The sequence below is a fragment of the Fistularia commersonii genome, chromosome 14 (assembly GCF_037954325.1).
Source record: "Fistularia commersonii isolate RoL2024-O1a breed Wild chromosome 14, RoL_Fcom_v1.0, whole genome shotgun sequence".
Classification (NCBI taxonomy): Eukaryota; Metazoa; Chordata; class Actinopteri; order Syngnathiformes; family Fistulariidae; genus Fistularia; species Fistularia commersonii.
In genome coordinates, this window is record NC_141297.1 from 8220379 (window position 1) to 8247256 (window position 26878).

Consider the following 26878-nt stretch of genomic DNA (forward strand, 5'->3'; position numbering starts at 1 on the left):
ACTTTTACATGTCGTCCCCTGTTTCTATGATTCTTGTTCTATATTGTTTAAACTTGTTTGGGTCATTTTTTCCAATAAATATCAATGTTGGCCCGCAACTTTGTCCAAGTTTAAAATTTTGGCCCACTGTCTAATTGGGTTAAACACCCCTGAGCTAGATGATACTGTCAGTAGACTATATGAACACTCAAAATTAAAGCTAAGGTTTTATATAAGCAATAAAGAAGAAGTAAAAAAAATAAATAAATAAACATGAGTTCAAGAAAATACAATGAAAGTTATATTGTGTTCGGATTCACTTTTACTGGGGAACCAACTGTACCGACTCCGTTATGCCTGGTGTTCGGGGGAAAAAGCTGTCCTACAGTGTTGTGGTTCCAAGCAAACTTAAACGCCATCTCCAAACTAAACACCCTTCACTTCAAGATAAGAATGCAGACTATTTTGCTCATCCATGTAAGCAGACTGAAGAAAATCACTAAAACATGTGAGAAAGCTCTGAAAGCTTGCTGAAAAGTTGCTGAACTCATCGCTAAATCCAAGTAGCTGCACACCATAGCAGAGACATTAATACTACCTGAAATAGCCCGAGTCCCGCTCTCAAATAACACCATTTCCAAATGTATTGATGACATGGCTGCAGACATTGAAAAGTCGCACATCACTGGGAAATTTGCATTGCAACTCGACGATATTAGTGGACATGCACAACATCTGGCAATTGTGCGCTTTGTAGACGGAGACAGCGTCAGAGAAAATGTTCTGTTTTGCAAGGAATTGCCAGAAAAGGGCAACGGGAGGAGGAATATTTCAAAACGTATCAGAGTACTTTGACCGAATAGAGCTTAAGTAGCAAAACAGCGCTAAGTGTTAGCACTGATGGAGCAGCAGCTAAAGGGTGAAACCAGGAGAAACTGATTGTCAAAATATCACCCGCGGACCTGGATTCTGTACCGAAAGATGTGCACGATAAACATCATGAAGACGAAACCTGAAAAAATAAATAAAACACGCATATTTGCATCGTTGTGTTAGGAAATGGAAGCGGTGCATGACGTGTCCCATGCAGAGGTCATGGCTGCCCCGTGTTAAAGTTTTAGCACGTGTGTGTGTGTGTGTGAGCTGCGGGAGGAACTTCGAGTGTTTTTGACAAATGAGAAGTGTGATGATGCTAAGTTGGTTTCAAGTGCTGGTGTCCATTGGCGTATATATTTCAACATTTGTATGACCTGAAAGCATGAATGCATTCAAAAGGTGCAGCTCCGGCGCCGTGTGGGGGAAAAAAAAAAAACGCCAACCATGAAATGTTCCCACACACACAGAAACGGCAGCGTTGTCAATAGCGCCGCGCTGTGAGAGACAAAAGGTAAACATTTGCAGACTCTGGAGCAGAAGCTGTCCTGTTATTTCCCCTTCGCTTTCCACTGATCGCCTTGACCGAGTTAGGAACCCATACAGCTCGGCTGCAGTTGGATAAGATCTAACTTTGCAGGAGCGGGAGGAAATAACGGAAGTGAGACAAAATCGCGGTCTAAAGCTGAGATTCGCTGATCTAACTTTGGGCATTTTTTGGCTGACTTCTGCGAGGGAGTTCCCCATTTTGGCAATTAGAGTCATTTCAGCTCTGCTCCCTTTTCTCCACAATATACCTAAAAAAAAAAAAAGAAAGAGACTCAGAGCAGTTGAAAGAGATGTTTGCGTGTGTTTCTCCTCACTTCTTGCTAGAATAACAGCTTTATTTTCAACCAAACAGGCCCAGATTTCACACTGAGTAAGTCATTTAAGATCACAGTTCATTGTATTTTATTAAAAAACGATTTTGACATATTTATCTAGTGGTGTGCCGCATGACTTTTCTAATGTTAAATATGTGCTGTAGCTCAAAAAAGGGTGGGAAACACTGGGATGGATGGATGGATGGATGGATGGATGGATGGATAGATGGATAGATAGATAGATATTTTTGGAGATTGTAAACTCATATTTACAAACCCCGATTTACATTGTCATGTAAATCTGGAGTCAGACATGAGTTTGGAAAGTCTAGGTGTTGTGGCCTTTTTTTAAATTTTTTTTATTTCTGACGCCTCCAACACTGGGACAATCGCTATATATGTTGATCAACTTAGAGGCGTCTATTTAAGTAAAACCAGATATCCAGAGGCAGTTTATGTAAAGAGCAGATGTATTTCATCTGGTCAAATACATCTGTATTTAACCAGATTTGGCCCGGTTAAATACACCTTTATTTAATCGTGCCAAATGCTTTGCAGGCAGACAGAAGTGCCTGTTTGATGCTGTTCTTTTTTTTTTTTTATTAAAAAAAAACTTATTAATAAATCTTCTCAATATCACTTTTTTGATAAATGACAATAGATTTTTTTTCCTCATTTCTTGGTGTCCTAATACGGTTTAAAGCTCATCACATGGGCGCAAAGCTGCTACCAAACCTGGCCGTTAATCTTAACGCGGATTGACGCCGGTCCACCGGGTTAATGCGCCGTGAACCGGCGTTACCGGCAGCGTGTGCACGTCCTCCTCGACCGTTACGTGCACGGAAAGGCGTGTCCGTCTGGCCGCTGTATAAGAGCGGGGACGCGCCGCTTTTGCAAGCCGGTCCTTCTGCAGACTTTCCACGATGGCCGACGACTCGCAGGCTTTCAACAACCTAAAGGTACGAGCGTGGGTGCAACTTCGTGTTCTTATCCACGTGTTTGCGTGGGTGAACACCCACTTTGGTTTTACATTTGGATTTTCGTGTGGAGGGTGGGGGGGGGGGGGGGGGGGTTGCAGCTTCTTTAAAAATGTGGAATCTCTATGCGTGAGTTTTAAAAGCGTTTCACGCGGTTCCGTGGAGAGGCTGAGGTCCCACTCGGCGTGACATAGCTCTCTCGTGAAAAGAGGAAGCGAAACCCAGAAAGCCCTTCGGAGCCTGAGAAGAACCCGGGCTGATGGCAGGCGGCTTATAACACAGGGAAGTGACCTTCAGTGGGTTTGCGTGTCCAGAGATTATCTCCCACTTGCGTGGACTTCAGACTCCAGTGGAAGCATTCGTTATTACACACTATTGTCTCCTAATAAGAAGACCAAATATTTGTATTGGTGTATTTTTTAAGATAGCATCAGTTGCCGCCTGACATCCCAAATTCTCACACCATTCATATCATTCATTTACCTAAACTGCTACTGCACTCTTTTTTATTTTCTACTTTCTCATTTTTTTATCCATTTTATCCACTCTTTTATCTGTTTGTTGTTTTTAACCACTGTTCTGTAGTGTAAAGTGGGCTTTAAATAAAATTTTATAAAATTTCATCCATTGTGGCCTGTTCTATACATGCCATAGAACAGTATTTAAAAAAAAACAAAAAAAACTTTAATGTCGACATGTAATAAAGGCATTGGAATCTGTCGGGGAAAACAATTTTAACCTGTAAACACTGCAATTTAGTTAAAATAGAGCTTGAAAATAAGCATCAATGTCAGAAGCTTTGATAGCACTGCCATTTCCATGAATGGTAAAATACAATTTGATGCAGAAAGTCATCTGAGATATCTAATTTGACACTTAATTATTGAAAAGGAGCACAATTGTTTGAAAAAAAATAGCATACTGCTTTAATTCTAAAAAAAATTCAGTATAAGCTAACATTTTCACAGTTACAATCCAAAATAAACACCTTTTTTTTTTAACATCTACGACATTCCCAAGTCGCTCAGTAATGTCTCTTGTGAGAAAATTAGAAGACCAATGGAATAACATGTGACCTTAGAGATATTTGAACTTCTGGATGGTTTACTGACTCATTGTTTTGGTTTTTATTTCACTGGTTGGTCCTTTGACTTCTAAAAGGTAATATGATTCTGATTTTCACTTGCAGAATTGGCTGCATTTTTCTTGCACTGCTTTCCTGATAATTTTCCTGTGAGAGATAAGCGAAAGTATTTTGTCCATCCAAGCAAATGTTACCAGATCAAGAAAAACAACTCATCTCAAAGTTTTAGCGGTGCAACAATTTCTGTCCAAATCTCTGAAAACAATACCCACAGCCACAAATAGGGATTCCATTTTATCATGGATTTGATTTTTTTAAATCATTACTGTCCTTTTCTTTGAAGGATCTAAACTTGTTTTAGTAATGTTAAGAAATATTTTCAGTCAGAACTCTTGACTATTGACAATCAAAATAAAATCCTGCATTTAAATTGATCATAACCTCACCTTTTGTCTCGTTTGTAAAGGTTTTTGATGAAAAGCACTTAATATATTCATTCATTTATTAATATTAAAATCAACCAGACTTTTAATAGAACATTACATTAACACAAAAAATAGATGTATCTTTTGAATGAGGGACAAATGCTTTAAGACATTGGAAAAAAAAAAACTAAAAAAATCTTAAACCTATAAAAATCAACAGGAGATACAACTAACCATTGTTTAATCTTTTCATAGCAACCCGGCTTTTTCGGTTTCTTGAAGATAACTCTTCTCAATGAGGGGGTTTATCAGGTTGAACAGACTTCAGGGGGTTCCTGGTATAAAGTGACTTATTACTTAAAGAGAAAAAAAACAGGTAGAGTTTTGTACTAAATATCAAGAAAAAAAGAACTAAAATCAAAATAACCTTAAAATTAGCAACCAATTTCTAAATTGTAATTGGAAAAGAAGAATCGAAACACCATCTAAAATAGTGGTATCAAATGACTCCTTAATGTAACGAGAACACAGGGTCGATGTATTTTCAACTTTCCCAAACCAAGCAAAAGGAAAAAAATCCTGTATCTTAATATTATACCTTCGATGGCTGACACTGTTCTTTCAAAGCTTACAAACTTTAAGCAGATTGCTGCAAATAACTGTTGTTCTGACCCAGAGCAATTTAATATAAGCAGACAAGTTGTTCAAGAGGCTCGATACATGTATGTTTTAAATGTTTTAATGATTATAGTCAGCACGTAGGATGTAGCACCAGCACAAAGTCATGGAAAATGACTAAACAATCTGTTTTTAGTTATATAGCACCAAAGCCTGATGTGTTGCGCCATAAGCCATCAGTTTAAAAGCAAGGCAAAATAAACAGGACAAGACGACAAGTAAAGAACGCGGAATGCAATTCTGAACAGCCGTGTTTCCAGCACAACCATCAACACGTACAACAACACATGTGTTTAAAGGATTTTCTATTGCCATGACAACGCTGCAGTAACATAAGCCAAAAACAAACTGGAATATGTGGATGGTCGGTCAATCACCTCGAATGTCAGACTTGCCGGAGATGATTTCCGTCCAGCGGCCGACAGCAAGTATCCAATCCGATAAAAAGAAAGGAATCCTCTGTTGGCTAAATAAGAGATCCAAAATCCCATTCCGCTATCTTAAAACATTATTTTTTCTGGCTAATTTTAGTTTGCGATTGCTAACTTTCTCCTATTGCTCCCCTTGTGTTCTTCACTTGTCTGGCTATTGTCACTTAGCAATGTCGCCGGCGTCCACCTATGCTAGCTGCTAGCATAACGCTACCAAACAGGTAGCACAAAAGACTCCACCAAATTCAAAAAAACATCAAATTTTCATCTCTCAACCAAACCAGAGTTCAAAAGCTGTGATTTTTTTTCGCCATATGGTCAGTCTCATGGGTGCGAAAGCTTTTTTTAAAACTTGAAGCTAGCTAGCGCGCAAGCTAACCGCAAACAAGATACCGCATTGAGTGGAACATGTCCCACATTTTACTTTCCTCCAAATATTTCAGAAACAAACATCCCCTTCCATTATGTGCATTAAATGCTGGAAAGATAAATGGCAGGAATTCCTCATAATTACAGGTACCCAGCTTTGTGTTGGAAACTACCTAGCAGTTTGATTTTAGATATATCTAAGTTGGATCTTGCCTGTCTATGGCCTGTTGACTCTTGCAAGGAACAAATGACCCAATGCTGTTAGGTCAGAACATACAGGAAGTTGTTATATTTAGCATCTAACTGGAATTTTTTATTTCTTCACCCTAAGTGGACCCTTTCTGCAGTGCATGAGCAGGAAACGACACAGTTTTCTACCCTATTTTGTACATGATTTTAACCGTCATTCATTTTTTCCATAGCTGAAAACGAGTTCTTAAAGAAGTATATTTAACTGGAAATGTCACTTTCTGTGGTCAGAACCCGACGGATGACCTCAGCTAAGACACGAGTCTTAAAATGAGGAAGACGGATTGCCGTAATCTGCAGAGATTCTTCTTCTCTGAAGTTCTTCCCAGTCTAGATTCGTAATTCCGTATTTGTCACTGGTGTAGGTGGAGCTACATGTGCACCTGGATGGAGCCATCAGGGTGGAAACCATTCTGGATGTTGCCAAGTAAGTGATTTATAGGTGTTTACATCGGCCTTAATGAGTTTGTACAGAGATTTGCCTATTTCGAAAACATTTCCTTTTATATGATTATAATTAATGCATTCACAGTGTGTTACGGTAACATGATTGTTTGATCCTAATGCATATTAAGGGATCAGCGCTGGACTACACTTATGTTTTTTCAGATTTGTGCCTTACAAAAGAGGGAAAAAATTGAGCAACAGCGTAAAATAATTAGAATTAAAAAAATATTATACATATTTGGCGGGTCCTTTCAAATGAAAGGCTGCAACTTGTTCTTAACACAGGAATAATTGATAAATTCTTGCTCGCTTAAGCCTGTTAGAGCAGAATCGTATTTAATTAATGACCTGCTACGTTTGGGCTTCTGCTCGTTAACTGTGAGGATTTTGCACAGAACTCTTGACACTAACAAGCGCGAGTTTGACGATCTGGAACGGTTGAGTTTGATTCAGTTGAAATAAATATTAATGTCCCGTAGGGTCATGCAGCACGGCGATTCAAAAAAAAAAAAAAAAAGAAACTTCTTCTTTAATATGGAAAGATTTAGCTCCAACCCTCTGACACAAGCTGCCGTGACGATGCTACGCGAGGCCTTTGGGGAAATCTGATTGGTCGAATTTTAGGGGAGTTTTTCTGACCTCCTTCCAAAGTGACCTCAGATAGACCTCTCATGGGGATGTGAAATTTAGAAGAGAAGAAGAAATGTCACATTTTTTTGTCACATAGTTATACATAGAGCACAACATCAGTGAAATTTTGACTACTGACCACCCCGTCTTAGCACGTTGCGATTTCACTATGCATGTAAAACTTTCATCTTTCAACATTTTCTCTCTTGTTTTAACTTTTATCTAGGACTTTTTGTCCAAATAGTCCAAAATGAAGACTTTTTGGACAAACAAATAAACATCGGCCCTCTTTAGTCAAACTCCCCCTGCAGTTGACCTTTCAGCTTTAAGACAAATCAGGTCATAACATAAGAAATTATAATAAATTAAAGAAAGTGAATCCCCGTTCCCGTTGCCCTTTAGCATGACTTACTGCCCACTCACATCTCTTCGACTTCTCTCTGCAGGAGGCGTGGCATCCCGCTGCCGGCGAACACGGTGGAGGAAATGACGCGGATTATCGCCCTACGAGAGCCGGTCACTCTCACCAAGTTCCTGAGCAAGTTTGCGATATACATGCCCGTCATTGCGTAAGTGCTTACACACCATCTTTCAAGGCTTCTGTTTTGTTATTGCACCAGGGTGTTTCCCTGCTGAGGAGCAGCCGGCATGTGCAAAGGGCAGCGAGGCTAAGAGTCATGGTCGGACTCATTAGTGCCACAGTGCAGTCACTCCTTCCAGCTCCGCAACCGGGGGGTAAAAGATCATTAGCGCTGTTTGTTATCATGTGCGAAAAAGGGGGTGTGAATGGCGTAGCTTAAACTCAACTCACTATGATTTTTGTTTTTATTTTTTCTGTCTTGGGTCAAGATAAGATTGGGAATCCCTTTATCGGACCCATGTTTAGGAAACTGAATTTTTACAGCAGAAAGTAAACAGCCTGATGTTTGAACATCAGAGAAAAGAAAAACAGCTTTGATAAATAAAATGTGGAAGCATCTAAAAAGATATGTATAAAAATAGCATGACGGATAAATAAGGGGGAGATTTAACGGATAGACGGAGCAGAACTTCATGCTACTGTGTCAGAGCGTATCTAATGTGTATCCATCCGACCCTCGGCCATCCGTACACTAGCAGACATTTTCACGCGCGCGCGTCGAGAAAACGAAGCTGCCGATTATCGTGATTTACCACGTTCCCACGGTTTCCGGCCCCGACTGGTCGGATTGGGAAGTTCGACACAGGCAGGATTATACGCAGTATTCTAAAGCACAGTTGGGGGGGGGGGGGGGGGGTATGCATGGATCCAGTTACCGCCAAGTGTCACCTTGACAACCGCATAGAGAGGAAAGCGAAGTTGTTCCCTTTCCGGTGTCACCCTGTCTTATAACTAAAGTTGTGGTGGTTGAAATGTTTGGAAAAGTCCAAACGGGGTCTTTCAGACTCTAAATGGTTTCAAAGCTCCCAACAATGGCGGTCTGTGGGCGTCACTCTGCTGAATGGATCCTTCTGTAACTGGGCCCTTGAAAGCCTTGTGCTCAGTTTCAGCTTCATTCAACAACATTGGGAACCTGCTAGCTGAGTTTAGCACATACAGAAATGCTGCGTGTGTGTATGTATGTGTATGTGTGCATGCAGGGAAAAAAAACAACAGGCTTTCAGCGTAAATGCTGGAAACGGTCGTGTCCTCGGTCACCCGAGGCGGGACGGAGGCTCGGTCTAAAACACGGGGGTCTCAAACTGTCCCCCCCCACCCTTTACCTGACCCGCCATGTTTTGTCAAAACCGTCAAATTGCTTTCTAATCCGGAAACACGTGTTTTTCTTTGTTGTTCAATACTGGTAAAATCCCTTGAAACACAAAGACAATTTTGCAAAACTAAAGATGTAAATAATCCAAATTAAAAAAAAAAAAAAAAAATCAATAAAAAAGGGGAAATAATCACACACACACACACGTCCGATAAGCAAATGCCAGTTATACAAAAAGAATAAAAAATCCTTTTCCTTTAAGATTTAAGTTATTTCATGAATTGTATGAAGTGTATTTAAGTAGCTGCAAATACACTAAAACATACGTTGCGTTAAAAATGTAATCACCCCTGCAACCCTGTCAATCATTAAACGACTGCTTTTGAAAGATGTCAGATTAGAGGGGGATTAGCAGCCGCCCGATCGGTTTACTCGTCCTGTCACGTGAAATTTATCAGCCTGCCAAAGGGCAAAGTCGTTGACGTTGTGTTTTTTTCTTCACCGTCTTGCAGCGGAGACAAGAAGGCCATAAAGAGGATCGCCTATGAGTTTTTGGAGGACAAAGCGAAGGAGGGCGTGGCTTACGTGGAGGTCCGATACAGCCCGCACCTCCTGGCCAACACCAAAGTGGACCCGATCCCCTGGAACCAGATAGAGTAAGACTCTGCTTGAGCGAGTCACATGAGTTAATAGAAATATATACAGGACTGTCTCAGAAAATGACAATAGTGTGATAAAGTTCTTTATCTTCTGTAATGCAATTAAAAAAACAAAAATGTCATCCGTTCTGGATTCATTATAAATCAGCTGCAAGCCTTTTGTTATTTTAATATTGCTGGTTATGGCTTACATCTTAAGAAAACTCAAAAATCCTATCTCGAAATATTGGAATATCATGAAAAAGTAATTTTTTGTTTTTTTAATTGCATTACAGAAGATAAAGAACTTCATCACAATATTCTAATATTCTGAGAAATTCCTGTATATATTTCTATAGACCCATGTGACTCGCTCTCAGCGCATACTTTTTAAGACCTTAAAACACTTTACAGCCTTAACTTTGACACTATATTTTATTTGTATTTCTTATTCTCCCCCCTTCCTACTATTATCTATTATTGTTATGTTTTACTTGAAACTCTGGCACAACAATTTCCTTCGGGATAAATAAAGTTGCTCTTACTCTTATTCTTATGATAAAAAAACAAAAAATACTTTTTTCTATTCTAATATTTTGAGATAGGATTTTGAGTTTTCTTAAGATGTAAGCCATAATCAGCAATATTAAAATATTAAAAGGCTTGCAATATTTCAGTTGATTTGCAATGAATCCAGAATGTATGACATTTTTGTTTTTGTAATTACATTACAGAAGATGAAGAACTTTATCACAATATTCTCATTTTCTGAGACAGTCCTGTATATTTCAAATTATCGATTCATCTTTCAGGCATCTCCAATGCAATATCAGTAGCATTATTAAAGGTTTTGTACATTTCATAAATATTTTGAAGTCATTATACCCAAAATTTTCTGAGAAATTCCTGTATATAGGATAAGATAAGAACAACTTTATTAATCCCGAAGGAAATTGTTGTGCCAGAGTTTCATATATTTTTCATATATTTCTACAGACTCATGTGACTCACTCTCAGCGCATGTTAAAAAAAACAAAAAATACTTTTTCATGATATTCTAATATTTTGAGATAGGATTTTTGAGTTTTCTTAAGATGTAAGCCATAATCAGCAATATTAAAATAATCCAGTCCTGTATATTTCAAATTATCGATTCATCTTTCAGGCATCTCCAATGCAATATCAGTAGCATTATTAAAGGTTTTGTACATTTCATATATATTTTGAAGTCATTATACCCTAAATGTAACCAGTTATTTTTAATATGATGCAACCGCCATGGTTGTGTGTGTGTGTGTGTGTGTGTCCATCAGAGGCGACCTGAGCCCGGACGAGGTGGTGCACCTGGTGAACGAGGGTCTGGCCGAGGGGGAGAAGGCCTTCAGAATCAAAGCCAGGTCCATTCTATGCTGCATGCGCCACATGCCAAGTAATGACCTGCTGATGCTCCTGCTCGTGGCCCGCGGTCACTTAGTTTCTGTTCGGAGCGGTTTCGGTGCAGAGCAGCCGCTGCGTTTAGCCAACACGTTAGAACCCGATGTTTAGGTTAGCGGGTGAACGGCCTCTTTTTTACACACACTATGTTTACAAAAGTGTCGGGGCAAGTCTCTTAGTGATGTGTGATTGATGGCGAAGGGTCAACACCGCTGTGTTTCAAGAGATCCAGAGAGGTCAGAGCAGTTGTATGGTGGCCACTAGCGGAGTGGATGAGACTATTGGTATGATGGGATGGGGGAGCATGAAATGTCTAACTGTCCAGAGAAGAAGAGGGATGATGGTGGCGGGGTCAAAGGGAAATCTGGCCGAGACATTTTAGATAATTCTTTTGTTCTGGGGTGGAACCTCGGAGAATCTTACAATGAAAAGCCTGACTGACTAGCCCTGACCATTGACCCCTGACCTCAACCCTGACCAAAACCCTGAGAAGGTTCTGCAGCAGGACCGTCGGGGCTTCCTCATGCTTTTATACAGACAGTGCGTATCCAGGTCCGCGCTTATGTCGGCCCACGCGCATCGATCTAAAACTAAGTTAAAGATGAATTGCTGGACGCTGTCGGCGTGTTGAAGTCACATGACACAAGTTCACTGTCAGTAGGTTTTAATCCAGGTCAGCAAACCTTAAAATATCAGAGAAAGAAATGACTTACGGGAATAGCAGGCTTTTATTTTGAGATGTCAGGTCCTGAAAGTGATTTGTGTGTTTTATTTTTCCTTTTTTTTTTTTTTTTAACTAATCACAACAAAACATTACCATGGCAACACCCGGTTCAGCTGCATCCTGTTTAGGCCCGGCTAACCATCTGTGTGTGAGATGTCCGCTTTCTCCATCACGTAGGACCATCTGAAGGGCAATGTACAGAATGTGAACCTCAAGATGCCACGTTTCTGCACGGTTCAACCAAATACTTCAGAAAAAGTCACATTTAATGTGAAAAAATCTGAATCTGGTGTATGAAGTCAAAATTTGAACAAGCAAATTAAAAGAATTTCATCTGGGGATAATCTCATTATTGGTTCTTCAGAGGTGTCATTCTTTAGGCCCCAGCGTAAATAGCCTAGCTTAGCATGGAGTGCAGAAAGACGGGTAACAACTGACATTTTTTTAAGTCTCTTATTGTTTTAATCAGATCCCTCCAAAACATGAATACAGCAAATTTGGGTTTTCCTGGAATATACTCTATCTGCTAATACCTCGGTTTAGGTTAATACTTGAATTTCCCTTAATTTGTTTTCCCCTGAGGAGTGTTCTCACCTCGTGTTGTGGTCTGTCTGATAGCAGACTGACCGTACGCTGATGTGACATTTTCATGCAAATTATTTGGTGATATCAAAAACGCACAGCAATTCCTGTACTAAATTAGCAGTTGCAGTTTAATCTGTATTGACAGATAACACACGTGCACTGAGGGACATGGAGTTCCCGTAATTACACGGAAAATTATTTCTTTGTAGGACACTTTAGTCATGCTAAGCTAATAACAGTCGGTGTCATGTTTTCCATTGGAGGCTTCACTGAGGCAGATACTTATTTGCGTGTTGGCTAATGCCTGCCATGCTAGTGTGAGCTGCCAAGCTAATGTGGCGTCTGTTTTACCGTCCCTGCCAGGTTGTTCCATGGATGTGGTGGAGCTGTGTAAGAAATATCGCCATGAGGGGGTGGTGGCCATTGACCTGGCTGGAGACGAGTCCCTCGACTGCGAAGCCTATCCGGGACACAAGATGGCCTACGAGGTGAAACACAACACCCGTAGACAGGCGGTTGTGTATGTGCTCGTATGTATGCATGTAAATGTGTTTCCGGGCTCGGTGTCGGCCATCGATCCGAGCTGAGATGGCTAGGCTTCGGTACAGAACTGAAGAAGCCCACGAGGCGACAAGCGAAACCTCCTCAAGAGAGAAAATGTCCAGTCCAGTTGCCCGATGGTGCCCAGTGGTTCACCAGAAGATGACACACAGAGCAGGAGGTAGACAGAAACAAGCGGAAGGACATTATTTGTGTTTGAACAAGTTGATGGAGGATTGAGGATTGCCTCAATTGACCTCCATATTGGAGAGATACAACAACCTCTGCACTAAAAGATGAGCCAACACAGGAGAGCTCCTCTTTAGGACAAGATCCCAAAGTCCACTGAGACAAGGGCGACTTCTCTGCAATGTCCACATTCTGGGACCCTGCAAATGACCCAGACTGATCAACAACCCAAACTCGGCCCCAGTCGTCTTTTGTTCTATGCAATCTACACATCAGCTGTACAATTTCCTGTCTGGAATTTAATTTGGGTGAGTCCCCGGAATTCGTACCTTTGTTCCCAAAATGGTTCACGAGCAACTATGCACACATTAGCATCAAACCCCCCCATTCAACCTAGTATCCGCTCACGGAGGTAATGAGCCATCTCAACTTGGGCTGATGCCAAACTATTTTTGGAATGCTTGATGGAAATTGGAAATCTTTTCATGGCAACTGGCCTTGAATATCTTCCCTTCGAGACCTTTCACCTGTCATCCAAGGGGCGTCTTCAGTTACGATAGACTGTGGGGAGTTTTCCGTATACATGTGCCGTATACAAGTTGAATTATTGGGTTGTTTATCGGAGGGTTGATTTCCAGAAACCGTGTCATTAGAGGAGAACGGATGTGAGGTAAAATTTGAATATGTACAGGTACAATTCAGATCGGTTCGGAGATTGTAAATAGACCTGGACTGTGAGTGGATCCCAGTATGGTGTGAGATGAAGAGATGTTTTTTTTACGAAGCCATCTTTGTCAAAACGGAAAAACATCTTGGAACAGAGAAAAAAAAAAAAGAGTCTGAGTGATCTAACAGATTCATCTCCTTTGGTTTCACATGATCTGAATTTTGTCTATGGAGATTTCGGGGCAACTGGACTGGAATATCTTCACTTGATCTGAATTCTAGCAGGATCCAGATTGAAAATAATGGTTATATAATGTTGCTTTTAGATAGAAAGGGAAATTAAAGTAAAAGGTTCATTTTCTGTTAATTGTTGGGTGATATCTTTCTAATTTTGAAATAAGAAAAATTTGGTCTCATTTTATATATATTTTCTGTACATTTTCAGATAATATAAGGATAATCTGCGTGGGGGGGGGGGGGGGCGTCATTTCACTATTAGTCTAAAAAAAAAAAAAAATGGATAGAATTTATTCAAAAAAAAAAAAAAAATCCAACCAGGCCTCTCAAAGACAAAATATTGATCAGTAAGGTTTTCACACACTGCTGATATTGGCTGGCCGATAAACATTCTCATTACCTTGTTTTAAAGGACACATTATTACCGGGTTATTTCGTACTTATAAACAGAAACACACAATCTGATCCATTACCTTCGAGTTTGTGAGCACTTGAAGTTGCAGTCCGTTCAAAGGCTGCTTGCAGTCTGGTCCTCGCAATGTGTCAGATAAAGAAGTTAAAATACAACCAGTCCAGATCATTCCCGGTCTAATTATCAGTCGGTCATTTATAAAACGGCTGTAAAATTACAATTAATGAATAAAGTTGGACTCCGGCAAAGTGATAACAAATGCAATAAAACAAGATGAACATTTTGATTAATTTACTAGGTGAGGTCAGATCCGATTCTTTAAAAAAAAAACATTTTTTTTAATTTTATTTTAAATGGTTGCATATCTAATTCATAGTCAAAGACAACCTCAAGACATAAAAAAAATATTTTTTAAATTACCTGGGTTGCTTTCTAAATCGGAAAGTCTTGTCGTCGGTAGGTAATAAGGTTTTGAAAGTGAAACCAAATCGATTAGTGATATCAGTTTTGACTTTGGCCTTTGGGTTTTATTTCTGTTTTAGTTTTGTTTTTCGACCGGATGTAATAAGAGGAGGTTTTGGCTTCAGCCTGCAGTCGAGCTACCTGGGTCCCTTATCTTTCTCCTTTTTTGAATTAAAGATTCAACATTCAAAGCGTTTATTGTCACATGTACAGTGAAATTCCTACTTTGCGGTCCGCAGTGCATTGGTATATGTGCCGGTAGAAGAGTGTAAACATTGTTATAAATATGATTATGAATATGAATATAAATATGAATGTGACGATTGCAATAGAACAGTGAGTACAGTACCGTGCAGTAAGACGTACGAGTGACGCTTGGTGTGCAACTCACCAAGTGCGTGTGCGAGGATGAGTCCAATTTAAGTGCAAGATAAGTAGCAGTAGACTTTACACGTGCAGGGAGAAGAATGAATGTCGGCTGTTTAAGTGTCCGATGGCGGTCGGGTAGAACGGGTTCTTTAATCGTGTCGTTCTACATTTCACACTCGTGTACCTCTGGCCGGAAGGCAGCGTTGGTAGATGCTCTGCGGAGAAGGCGGCGGGGTTCCGGTGATCCTCTCTGCAGTGTTTTCCACTCGCTGCAGGCGTCCGCGGTCCAGAGCGGCGGTGCTGGCGTACCACGCGGTGATGCGGCCGGTCAGGATGCTCTCAAAAATGCAGCTGTAGAAGTTGCTGAGGATCTTAAGCGACATGCTTAAGCCCTCAGTGTCCACTTCCTCATGTCCACTATCATCTCCTTGGTCTTGTCCGTGTTGCGGGTGAGGTTTTCCCTCACACCACTTCACCAAACTGGACACCTCCATACTGAAGGCTGTTTCGTCTTCGCCGGCGATGCATCCTATCACCGCGGTGTCGTCCGCGAACTTCAGAATGATGTCCTCATGTGAGGCGATGCAGTCACGAGTGAACAGGGTGTAGAGGACGGGGCTGACGATGTATCCCTGGCGAGCGCCCGTGGTCATGATGATGCAGATCAGGAAGTCCAGGAGCCGTCCCTTCGTGTGTGTGTGTGTGTGTGTGTGTGTGTGTGAGACTCACCTCTGTGTTGTGGTTCTCGAAGAAGGCGTAGAAGTTGTTGACTATTATCTCAGGATAATAGTCACCTTTTTCGTTTTTGCACTACCCCACCACCTCCATACCTTACTTGACGACTTCCAACCACAAGGCATTTCCTTTGTTTTTCATTCATATTTTATATTGCTGTCGTTCATACGTGTGTATGTATATTTCCACTATTTGTAATGCTACTGTGACAATTGAACTTCCCGTCGCAGGATCAATAATATCCGAATAAACCGAACAACTCCTCAACTATAGTAGAAAAAAAATCCTCATCTCAGAGGCTGAGCGTCTGTCTACGTCGGAGGTGGACGTGCGCACTCACGTGTCCTATGACTTCACTCTGTTGGCAGGAGGCTGTGCGGAGCGGGATCCACCGGACGGTCCACGCCGGAGAGGTCGGCCCCGCATCGGTGGTGAAGGAGGTGAGGGTTCAAACTTTTTAAATAATGTTTTCCCTCAAAGGGAAGGCCAGAGGAAACAAGGGTGGGGGGGGGGGTTGTTTGTTTTGAAGGCGCCTTGGAACGGGACTCTTGCTTGGACATATGGAGACTAAAACACGGAAAACACGCATTGAGTGAAAGTGCGAAAACACATCGAGAATTTTCACACCACAACAGATTTTTTACAATCACAAACAGACTGTAGATATCTGTTGTGTGTACATGTGAGTGTTTTTCAGCATCTCACCACAGCATGATTTTTTAACTCTTAATAACTGGGGATGCACACATAAAAACCTGCTCTAAAATATCGCTGCTTTAATTACATTTTTAATTGCTCCGGGGGTTCCGGTGAGCCAACTAGTGTCTCTGGCAATTCTTTATTTGCACATTTGCACATATAAACCTGGTTGAAATGAACCAGTCTGTTCAACTCCCTGAACTAATATGTGAAAAGCTTGCTTTCCTCACAAGTTATTAAGATAAATTAATAATACTGTATTGATCCCCATAGGTGAAGTTCATTTGCCACAGCAGTGCAACAATAACAATAAATATGAACGTAAATATAAATAAAAGAGACAATTAAAAAGACGAGGACAACGATAAGGATAAATATAGATGACAGATTTAAGACATGACATGTGAATAAGTGAGGTAGTGGTAGCACAGATGCGCCTCCGACCTGTCCAGACTGCGGTTTTTAGAGTTTTGACCTCAGTCTCCTACATTTCTAGGCTGTTCAGGGTTTTACTCAAGTTAACGTACCGTCTCGACCTTTTCTCGACCTTAACGTACCGACCTTTCAGGCTGTGGAAGTGCTGAAAGCCGAGCGTTTGGGCCACGGATACAGGACCCTGGAGGACCCGGTTCTGTACAAACAGCTGCTGGCTAGAAATATGCACTTTGAGGTGAGAAACCCCCAGGTGTTTTAAAAAAGAAAAACATTAAATTAACATTAAACATTTTGGACTGTTGAGCACACCTGAATATAAGCTGCACCGCCTTATAACAATAATAATAATAATAAGTACATATATAGGCCGCACTTGCCTATAAGCTGCAGGTGTCCACGTTTTAACATGAGATATTAACACAGAGAAAGATTTTTTTTTTTTTTACTTTTAATTAAATGCATACCAGTAACATCCACAAATATGTACTGGAAATGCTTTTTTCCTGAACAGTGCCTGTAACACGGCTGATGAAAAAGATTAACAATAAATAACACAAGGAAAAGTCCATCCATCCCTCCATTTTCTATCCCCGCTTTGTCCTTCTCCAGCTGATCGCTATCTTTGTCTTCCTCCCGCGCACTAAAACCATTCAAATCATCTTTTTCGAGGTCAGGATTGAACAGCCTCAGAATTTCACGGTAATGTCATTGGTCCGATGTGCCGAGGCTAATTGTTGTGGCGATACGAAGCTTGTTAGCCTCCAAAAATCCATAAATTAGCCGCATCATTGTTTAAGCCGCAGTGTTTAAAGACTGTGAAAAAAGGAAAGGCTTATAGTGCGGAAATGACGGTAATAAAATACTGATATTAAAGATTAAAGAGTTCATACCCTTATAAAAAGTTGTAAAGAGAAAAAAAAAATGACATAATGTAATTTCCTCCCACAGCAAATTGAAGATTTTTCAATTTCCTTTGCATCTCTTTAAGGACTGACAAGACAATATCTACTTTTCCCCCCCAATTTTCTTAAAAAAAATGTTTTAATTTAATTTGAATGATTGATATATTTGTGGTCACCTTTAATATATTCCTGGTGACTTTAGAGGGGATTTGGAGTTAATTTGATTCACCACTTCCCTTTTAACTTTTATTACATCTTACATTTTTTGATTGTTGCTTTTTTATAACACATGAGGTATTATTTTTTTCCACATATTTTATATTTTTTACATTCTATATTATTTGTAAACTATAGATTTTCTCATCAGCAGCAACAACATATGACCTGCTCCTTTAGCGTGCATTTCTTACTATGACCACTAGTGAGGGCTCAGTGAGAAAATGCAAACTAACTAGATGGACGAAAAAAAACACCTCACAAAAAAAAAAAAACGTAACTTGGTGGCTATCAGGCAGCAGGAGCGCCGCTTTGTCACCGTGCTGTTGTTGTTGTCGTTATGCAGCAGGATGTCTTTTGCTCCAAAATGGTTCCCTGGCCATTGTTCTTCTGATTAGAGGAAATTAGAAAAATTGTCATGACCTGGGTTATCTTTGTTTGGGAAGGGAACTGGAGTCATATTTCCATGTGAACATTGTTAACGGCTGATTTTAATTAATTTGATAAAAATCCTTTGACATTGCCAAAAGGTGAAGTTTTATTGAAATACTATTTATGCCATGGAGGATGTACTTGAAGTGCAACGTACGTTACTCAAATGTACCATGATCGAGAGACATCATTCAGCTGGACAAAAACAGAAAAATATTGCCCTTACCTACTAATTTTAATGAATTAAAAAGTTAAATAAACTATAATTCAACTGAAATTTTAGATATGTTTTTTGAATAGATTTTAAGTAACTTAATATTTTATTAATTATAAGTGCGCAGTTTCATAAAATCTGTTTTAAACGTGATTTAAACAGTAGTCAAGTATAAATGTAAATACAGCATTAGCTAAAAATAACAAGAGCCATGAATATTCATGTCCATGCATAGTGAACATTTGAAAGGCGTGCTGACATACCATAATATAAAAATGATAAAGATAAATGTCACAAATATATAAATTGATTAAATGGAAATTGAAATAATCAAATGAGGGAGTTTACTAGAGAAGACATATTTCAACTTAGAATTAATTGTTATTCTTAAATGTAATTGATTTCTTTTTCACTATTTATTTTGTGCATGTATATATTTTTGATATAGGATCCGCATACCTTCAAGGGGTCTATTTAGGTGACTCAAACTCAAACACTCAAGCACATTTAATTTTGTTTGTTGTAGTGATAATTGAATTAATATTTTGTGATCAGTGAAAAATTAGCACCGGAAAGCGGTTTAAAAAGGCAACATAAATTAAGGTATGTTTATTTTAATTTAGCCTGAACAATCAAGCAGTTGTTACATCCCTCCTCCATTTTTTTCTTTTATTCTTATCATTGTCTTATTTCTTCCCAAACGCCGAACCGCAGTAACACTGACTCTGTGTGTTGACAGCTGTGTCCGATCTCAAGCAAATTTACCGGCGCCTGCAGTTCCAACTTCGCCGTTCACCCCGCCATCACGTGAGCTGCCCTTCTCCGCCGCAACTCCGCGCAGCCCGAGACTTCCTACTCTGACGTCACGCCTCACGCCATGTTTCCGTCCGCAGGTTGCGGAAGGACAAAGCCAATTTCTCGCTGAACACGGACGACCCTCTCATCTTTAACTCCACCCTGCAGCTGGACTACAAGGCCGCGCAGGAGCACATGGGCTTCACCGTGGACGACTTCAAGCGGATGGTGAGCTCCAACCACCCATGACGTGTGCATATTATTTATATCCGGGACTGTCTCCGAAAATTAAGAATATTGTGATAAAGTTCTTTATCTTCTGTAATGCAATTAAAATAACAAAAAATGACTTTATGATATTTTAATATTTTGAGATAGGATTTTTGAGTTTTCTTAAGATGTAAGCCATAATCGGCAATTTTAAAATAATAAAAGGCTTGCAATATTTCAGTTGATTTATAATGAATCCAGAATGTATGACATTTTTGTTTTTGTAATTGCATTACAGAAGATAAAGAGCTTTATCATAATATTCTAATTTTCTGAGACAGTCCTGTATATATGTCAATTATTTTTTAATATTTATTAAATTGTGGATTTTACGTATCGTTGTAAATTGTCATCATCGGGCAATTTCGTTTTCTCTATTTCCTTTATCTATTATCTTTACCTGTTTTTCACTTTTTGTTTTATTACACTTCAGCAGTATAAATATTACATTTCTAACCTGGGGAGCCTGCTGGTTTGCTTTTGATTTTGATTCTTGTTCTTTACATTTGGCGCCCATTTTAAATTAGGTTGCTCATTTTTAGGAGTTGTTTTTTTGGTGAATATTTTTTTTCTACTGTCTAATAACAATTCTCAACGTGGACATGCTGCTACTAAACTAGAAAATTACTTTAATAGTAATTTTATGTTACAATTATAATGGGTATGAAAAGACAGTGAATATATATATATATATATATTTTTTTTTTTTAATCTATTTATTTTCTTTTTTTTATTTTTATTTTCCACAGCAAGTAAAAATTACTCTCATTCCGCCCATTATTTCTCCTTGATGACATGTTTAGTTTCCTACAGATATCGGGATTTTATTTGCAGGTTAATCTGACTGCAGTGCTGTTGATGCCATGCATCTTTACATTTCATTACAGTCATTTAGCAGTCGCTTTTATCCAAAGCGACTTACAAAAATTGCAATTAGCGACTTACAAAAGTTGCAATTGCATCTTGTAGATTTTGCATTGGTCAAGAGGTGGGGTACAATGTGGATTTGTCACCTTTCAATCACAGGACCACATATAGAGACAAACAATCATTCACTCTCTCGTTCACATATCTGGGCAATTTAGGGTCGCCTATGAACCTGCTGCATGTTTTTGGACTGTTGGAAACTGGAGAACGTAGAGAAAACCCAAGCAGAAACAGGGATACATGGAGACTCCACACAGAACCTCTTCTGTTAGAATTTAACTAGGGACCAAGAGCGCTAACCACTTTCTACCAAGTACTTTTTGGTTATTTCTCTTTTCTGGGCCTATTGTTTTGTAGAACATCTGCGCGGCCCAGTCCTGCTTCCTGCCTGAGGAGGAGAAAGCTGAGCTGTTGGGGAGACTGTACAAGGCATACGGGATGGTCACAAGTACAGCCCTCTGAAACCGTGACCTCCCTTCGGCTCCATCCAAATACAACCTGGATCCACAAGGCTTCTCAAATGCTGGACTTCCCCAAGACGTTCAGAGAAGAAATGATATAAACCTCCTTTCATCAGATATCAATTTCGACTCGGCCCAAAGCAGAAACACGCCAAACCAGAAACGGCAGGACTCTTTGTTCTTATCATAACCCGACCACGTCTCCTTTCACGCGTCAATTCCACTGACATTTTTTTTATATTTTCAAGGGACATTCAGGCAGCTGCTTGGCAGATCTTCTGATTACTTTAAAAAAGTTTTCTGTATTTTTTTTTATTATTTTTATTTGGCCTTTTGACCAGTGTTTAGTACTTTCTCGCTTTTTTTTTGTATCAAGGCTCTTTCAGAATCAGTTTAATTAATGTTCTTTAATTATTTTTTTTTCCACAAAATTTTTCAGTGTCTTTGGTAATATATGTAAACTGATTTTGTGATCACAATAACTGAAACTCCACTTGAATATTTTGCAAAATGTCACTATTCCCTGTGATGTCAAAGCTGTCAAAAGCTACTTACACTTCGCCTTACCGGGAGCGCAACACTGAAGTCTAAGGCATCATTGGGCGAGATCACTGTCACCATGGCAACAACATCCAAACAGCACTTACTTGATGACACAGAGGATAAAGGGAGAGAGTGAGAACATTGGACAGGTGGAGGAGTGAAAGAGGAAACAAAGCCGGAGAGAAGGCAGAAGAGAGAAGAAATGAGAGGAAGAAATGACAAAAAAAATTAGATTTAAGCAGCAAGTCTGTGACCCATTTATGGGGTAAAAAACTGTGCATTATAGCGAAGGCATTTAGATTAATTTTGAAAATTAATCCTGAACTGCGAATTTTTATAAAATCAATGTAGGATAGGGGAATAATAATAAAAAAAAAAGTAAATAACTATATTAAGACACTGAGATCCTGGAGTGCCTGAGTTTACTAAGTTGTGTTTGGGTTGTTTCCTATGTTTACATCAAAAAAAAAAAAAATTCGAAATGCACAACAGCCACGGAAATGACATTTTGACGACAGTGTGTCATGGGAGACTTTTGACGTCCGTCTTTGTCTTCAAGTAAAAACAAGTGTGGTGAAATGTAGTAATGTGTGAATTACGAGGGAAAGGCGATTGATGTGTGTTTAGTTTTGGTTGAGGTGATTGCAGTCTGACCTGCATTGTACTTTTTTTCCATTTCCTTCCCATCGTTGGGACACATCAGGGAGAACAGCTCGCTACCAAACGTTTTAGACCAGCAGATGGAGCTGTCATATTGCCTTCGCTTTGTGTTTTTACATTATCCCCCTATCTTCATGTGCATACCCCCCCCCCCACCCCCCCCTTGTTTTTACTCAATATAAAAAAGCACATCCATGTATTATGATGCTCATTAAAAACACACTTGGGTTAAATAACAGTTGTCTGTTCTTATCTTCGTCTGAAATTCAGTTCACCTCACGCGTGCTTGCCTCACCTCCTGGGGATAAACTACATGTGTTACTGTAGATTCATAAGTATTTTATTACACAAAGAAAAATTGCTATCACAAAGTTATCACTCGACATTTAGCAATAAATATGGAGTCCGTACACGACAGTTTAACTAAGTTACTAAAAAAGATTTTGACGGGACAGACGAGCGCGCCACGAACACACACGTAGAAAGGAAACGACAAACAGGTGATTATGACTTCGCCCTCCAGGTCGCTTTTTCGTTATTAGGCTGGAAAAGAAAAAAAAAAAGGAAAAAGTAAAGTTCGGAGTGCGAGAAATGTCTTGGGCTCGGTCTGTCAGGTTTCTGTGCTTTCTCTCTCTCTCTCTCTCTCTCTCTCTGTCTCGTCCTGTTGGGGAAAACCAAACCTTGGGAGTTCCGCTTCCGTTCCCTTCCCTTGTTTTCAGTCCGATTTTAAAAAGAAAAACAAAACAAGTTGCTTTGGGGGCCGGCGAGGCTCCAGACGAGCCGGCGGCGAGCGGCTGTGTCCAGCCAGGACCTGCCATTCATACCATCTCTCTCTCTCTCTCTTTTCTCTCTCTCTCACTATCTCTCCATCACCCCAGGAGCCGTCCCTCATCTTCTGACCTCCCCGTGGGTCTTAGGATGGGCCTCCGCCTCCCTGGGCGTCTGGACTCGGGGAGCCTTCGGCCGCGGGGGCTGGAGACGCTCCCTGGTCTCCTGGAGGAAGTGAGGATACCAAAATAAACATGGCTTCGTTGATAATAAAATATAGGAAGGACTATAAATAAATACTATGAACGATAACAAAAACACAAAGTGTATAGTAATAAGGTCTGAATAGGAGGATATGAAGTTAGTCGGTGTGAGAGAGGAGGATACAGAGAATAGGGTTAGATGGAGAGGGTTAATTCGCTGTGGCGACCCCTGAAGGGAAAAGCCGAAAGGAAATGACGAATGAAGTCTGAATATATCTATTTACAAACAATTATGTAATACATTCCTGTGAAATATCAACTTTGAATTAGGGATGTGTGTAAACACAAACATACATAAATACACATTGTACTACTTTGTAAATAAATGGAAATCTAAAAACTAACACACTGGTTGGATGATTTGAATTTTATCTGAAAGTACTACAGTTTTGAGTGTAATACCTGAGGTATTAATTCTTCTTTAATGATTAGTGGAAGGAAAATAAAAAACAGTGAATGATGAATACCAGTAATTAACTCTTAATTAATGCCATGAATCAAGAGCAAGATCACGTTCCTCCGCAGGCAGTGGGTCGGCGGTGTGAACAGACTGTCTACTAAGACACACACACGCACACGCGCACACACACACACGCACACGCACAGACAGAGGTCGTTCGCGGATCCGACACGAGACACTGGAGCCGTGGACGCGTTTCGGTCTTGGAATCCAAACAGGAGGTGACTGTTTCGATGAAATACGCACCAAATTGATCAAGTAAAAACATGAATTAATGCTTTATTTTTCTTTATAATCATGCCAATAATTGCAGTGTATCCCTCGTACTTAGCGGTCGTCTGCTGCGTGTTTCCATTTTTTCAAGAGTTCAAATTTTTTTCTTCATATATTTTCTGATATTTTGGCTACTTTGGTAATCCAAATCCAAATAATACATACACACAGACACACACACACACACACTTTACTTATGCTCTACTGTCCATTTTCATAAATTTCCCCACCTAAGGATGATTCAAGGCACTTTTTATTCTTACTGTCTGAAAGTTCATGGCGATATCTCTAGTATTTGAGGCTCCGTCGTCCTCCAAAACACCTGAAGTGACCCAGTGGCGTCGGGACTTGGGTTTAAAATGACGGCCTCGATGATTGACTTTGACCTGAACACCAGACGTTGACGGCGAGGTTTTAGCAGTAAAAGTCCCAGGACTCCTTACCTCCAGCAGCAGTCAGTGCACGGTGGTGTCCAGTGGAGAAGGGCGATAATGACGTACATTACTTGCCGGGGTTTGTTTGTTTTTTTTGCGACGGAGGCATAAACAAATGGCGAAGAAAGAGGAAAGTCTTTCTCTGCTACAGCTTGACTCCACAGCGACGTTTTATTCTCAACAGTTATTACTAAATGCTAATTCTGTGATGCTAACACCAACGGTCACTGGGTTCATGAGGGAACAACGAGGTCGCTTAAAGTGTGAAAAATGTATTCTCTTTCTTATAAAACGTAAAGGCATTAACGCCATGTTATTTGTTTCTGGTTTAGATTAGATGTGTCATACGATTATTAGCATTATTATTATTATTGTTTATAAATCTCTCAGTTTTTGTTTTTTTTTTCTAATCATATTTGGAATTTTTAGGTAAACGGCTCCTTTAAACTGTTCCTCTTCCTGGCGAGAGATGATGAGAAGCCGGAGGAAGGAAATGGAACTTCCTGCAGGGACGGAGAAGCGACGTGATAGGAAATTATTTACCGACGCCAGGTTTTTCCCCACCGACACCCCGTCCGAGTCGGAGCAGACAAAAGCACAAGGTCAAAAACTCGACACCTGGCTGACCCCCTCTCCCCCTCAGAGAGAGAGACACACACACACACGCACACAAACACACACACACACACACACAGATGTCACGGCGGTTCTATCCAAATATTCTCGCAAGTACTCTTTGAAATCTCTCGCTCTAGTCGGGTGATATCTTTCAATTATCACAAACTTATTTTTTTAATTAAGTTGTGACTTTCATTGGTTTTGTTAGTTTAACTGAGAAATTTTGTTTATTTAATCACCTTTTTTTTTTTTTTTTTTGCATTTTTGACTTGCACTTTTTGTGAAATCTCTCAGGACAAGTCGGGTATGACTTTTGGTGATGTTTAAAAAGACCATGGCAACAAATTTAACCCAAAAACCATGCTGGAAAAAAAATGAAATAAATCCCCCGGGGAATGACTCATGAGCGCATTTGCAAAAGATCAAACCCGTATATTAAACTGACGATCCGAAGCGGCAGCTAAGTCCATTTACCCGGTTATTATTACTGCATAATTATCATTGTTGAGAAACCTTTTCCCGGCCCGCTTCACTGACCTGCCTCCTTCAGCTCCATGTCAGCCATGTCTTTGGTGAGCTCGCTGGTGCTGGCTGCCACTGTCCCCTCCCCGGCGATGTCCGGCACTGCGTTCCTGCGGCCCGTGCGATCACAGTTGATGAAGTCCGAGTACGACGTCTCCACGTCCATCATCTGTCCATGACCAGCGTTCTCATTACACCTGCCGGGGGGGGGGGAGAGGAGAGTGAGGTCAGGGCCGTTTAGAGGGAGGCGGGTCGTCATGTCGGGCTGGACGATAAATCTTCAGCCGCTTCTTTTTAGAAACAGAGCATGCGCCGCATGCAACAGGCGTCCTCGCCACCAGAGGACCCCCTCATACTGGGGCAGAGAGTCAGACTTTTTTTTTTTTCAAGGAAACTTTTTCAGATGGTAAACTTGCATCGGTGCGATATGATGACAGCGCTGAGCTCAACGGCTAAGATCGAGAGCGCGGAGAATCGCGTTGTCGGCTTTAAAAAGAATACAGACATCCGGTGCAGAAAAACAAAAAAAAAAAGATGAAAAATGCAAGAGGAAGCTGTCACAGGAAAGTTTTATTTTTCATAATGTAAGCTGGCGTGAAGGGGTATGTTGAGCATTAAAAAAAAAAATTATGTGACAGGGGTCAATAGGCTTCTGATGTGCATGTCTTTTTTGGATCATTTATGGCATTTACGGTGGAACCCCGACTTATAAGTGCATCAACACGAGATTCGAGCAGTCACTTGGTCTCTTTTTTTTGCTTTGTGAAGCTAGCAGGATTGGCATTTGACATTTCTGTGCCCACCACTTTCCTTGAAGCACAATTTAAAAACAATTGGGCGAGGTGTGCATGTTATTGACGTTTGTTGGTGAGAGACTGAGTGTAGCAGACGGTGCAAACATCATCGGACGAGGCTTCAGAAGGGTCATTCGCGGATGGTTTGGTCATTTTTTTAAAAAGAAGACCGGTATTCAATACGTCGCTAAATCAAATTAGCGATAAAGTGAAGCACAGAATGCAAATTACATTTAGCAGTACACCGCGGCAATAAGTGTGTAGCAACTGAACTAAGTTACCATCTACGTCCAATCTTCTAGTTAAACATGCTTAATAAAACCTAATTCTTTTTTATTAAGTATTATAATTTTTAACCATTTGTTATTCATGAAGTTAAATTTTCTTGTAAAATAACACGTGACAAAAACCCGAGGGAGGGAGGGGGAGTGAAACTGATAAATAGCATTTCGATTCATTTTAA

At 40.2% G+C, this 26878-nt stretch overlaps 2 protein-coding genes across 6 annotated transcripts in view; one reads left to right on the forward strand and one right to left on the reverse strand.

Moving 5' to 3' along the window:
* The first annotated feature begins 2583 nt into the window (after window positions 1-2583).
* On the forward strand, window positions 2584-22853 carry ada (adenosine deaminase). Its single transcript, XM_086159843.1, has 11 exons — window positions 2584-2674; window positions 6294-6355; window positions 7452-7574; window positions 9251-9394; window positions 10690-10805; window positions 12483-12607; window positions 16098-16169; window positions 16997-17098; window positions 19367-19434; window positions 19521-19650; window positions 20977-22853. Exons 1-11 carry the CDS (start codon window positions 2639-2641, stop codon window positions 21079-21081), a joined length of 1083 nt encoding a protein of 360 aa, XP_086015969.1. The 5' UTR covers window positions 2584-2638; the 3' UTR covers window positions 21082-22853.
* pkig (protein kinase (cAMP-dependent, catalytic) inhibitor gamma) overlaps window positions 22608-26878 on the reverse strand; it is a 30824-nt gene continuing 26553 nt past the window's right edge. For all 5 annotated transcript variants that reach the window (XM_086159845.1, XM_086159844.1, XM_086159850.1 and 2 more), the window contains 2 exons: window positions 25637-25818; window positions 22608-23276 (listed from right to left, as the gene is read on the reverse strand). In XM_086159845.1, the coding sequence (XP_086015971.1) occupies window positions 23197-23276; window positions 25637-25790 (234 nt within the window). In that variant the 5' untranslated portion in view covers window positions 25791-25818 and the 3' untranslated portion in view covers window positions 22608-23196. The remainder of the gene's footprint in view (window positions 23277-25636; window positions 25819-26878) is intronic.

What these genes read in the sequence shown, in the direction of transcription:
- ada (XM_086159843.1), top strand. Translation starts at nt 2,639, where the DNA reads ATGGCCGACGACTCGCAGGCTTTCAACAACCTAAAG. An exon ending in CCGCATCGGTGGTGAAGGAG is followed by an intron (nt 16,170 to 16,996) that starts GTGAGGGTTCAA and finishes CCGACCTTTCAG; the next exon opens with GCTGTGGAAGTGCTGAAAGC. An exon ending in TGGACGACTTCAAGCGGATG is followed by an intron (nt 19,651 to 20,976) that starts GTGAGCTCCAAC and finishes ATTGTTTTGTAG; the next exon opens with AACATCTGCGCGGCCCAGTC.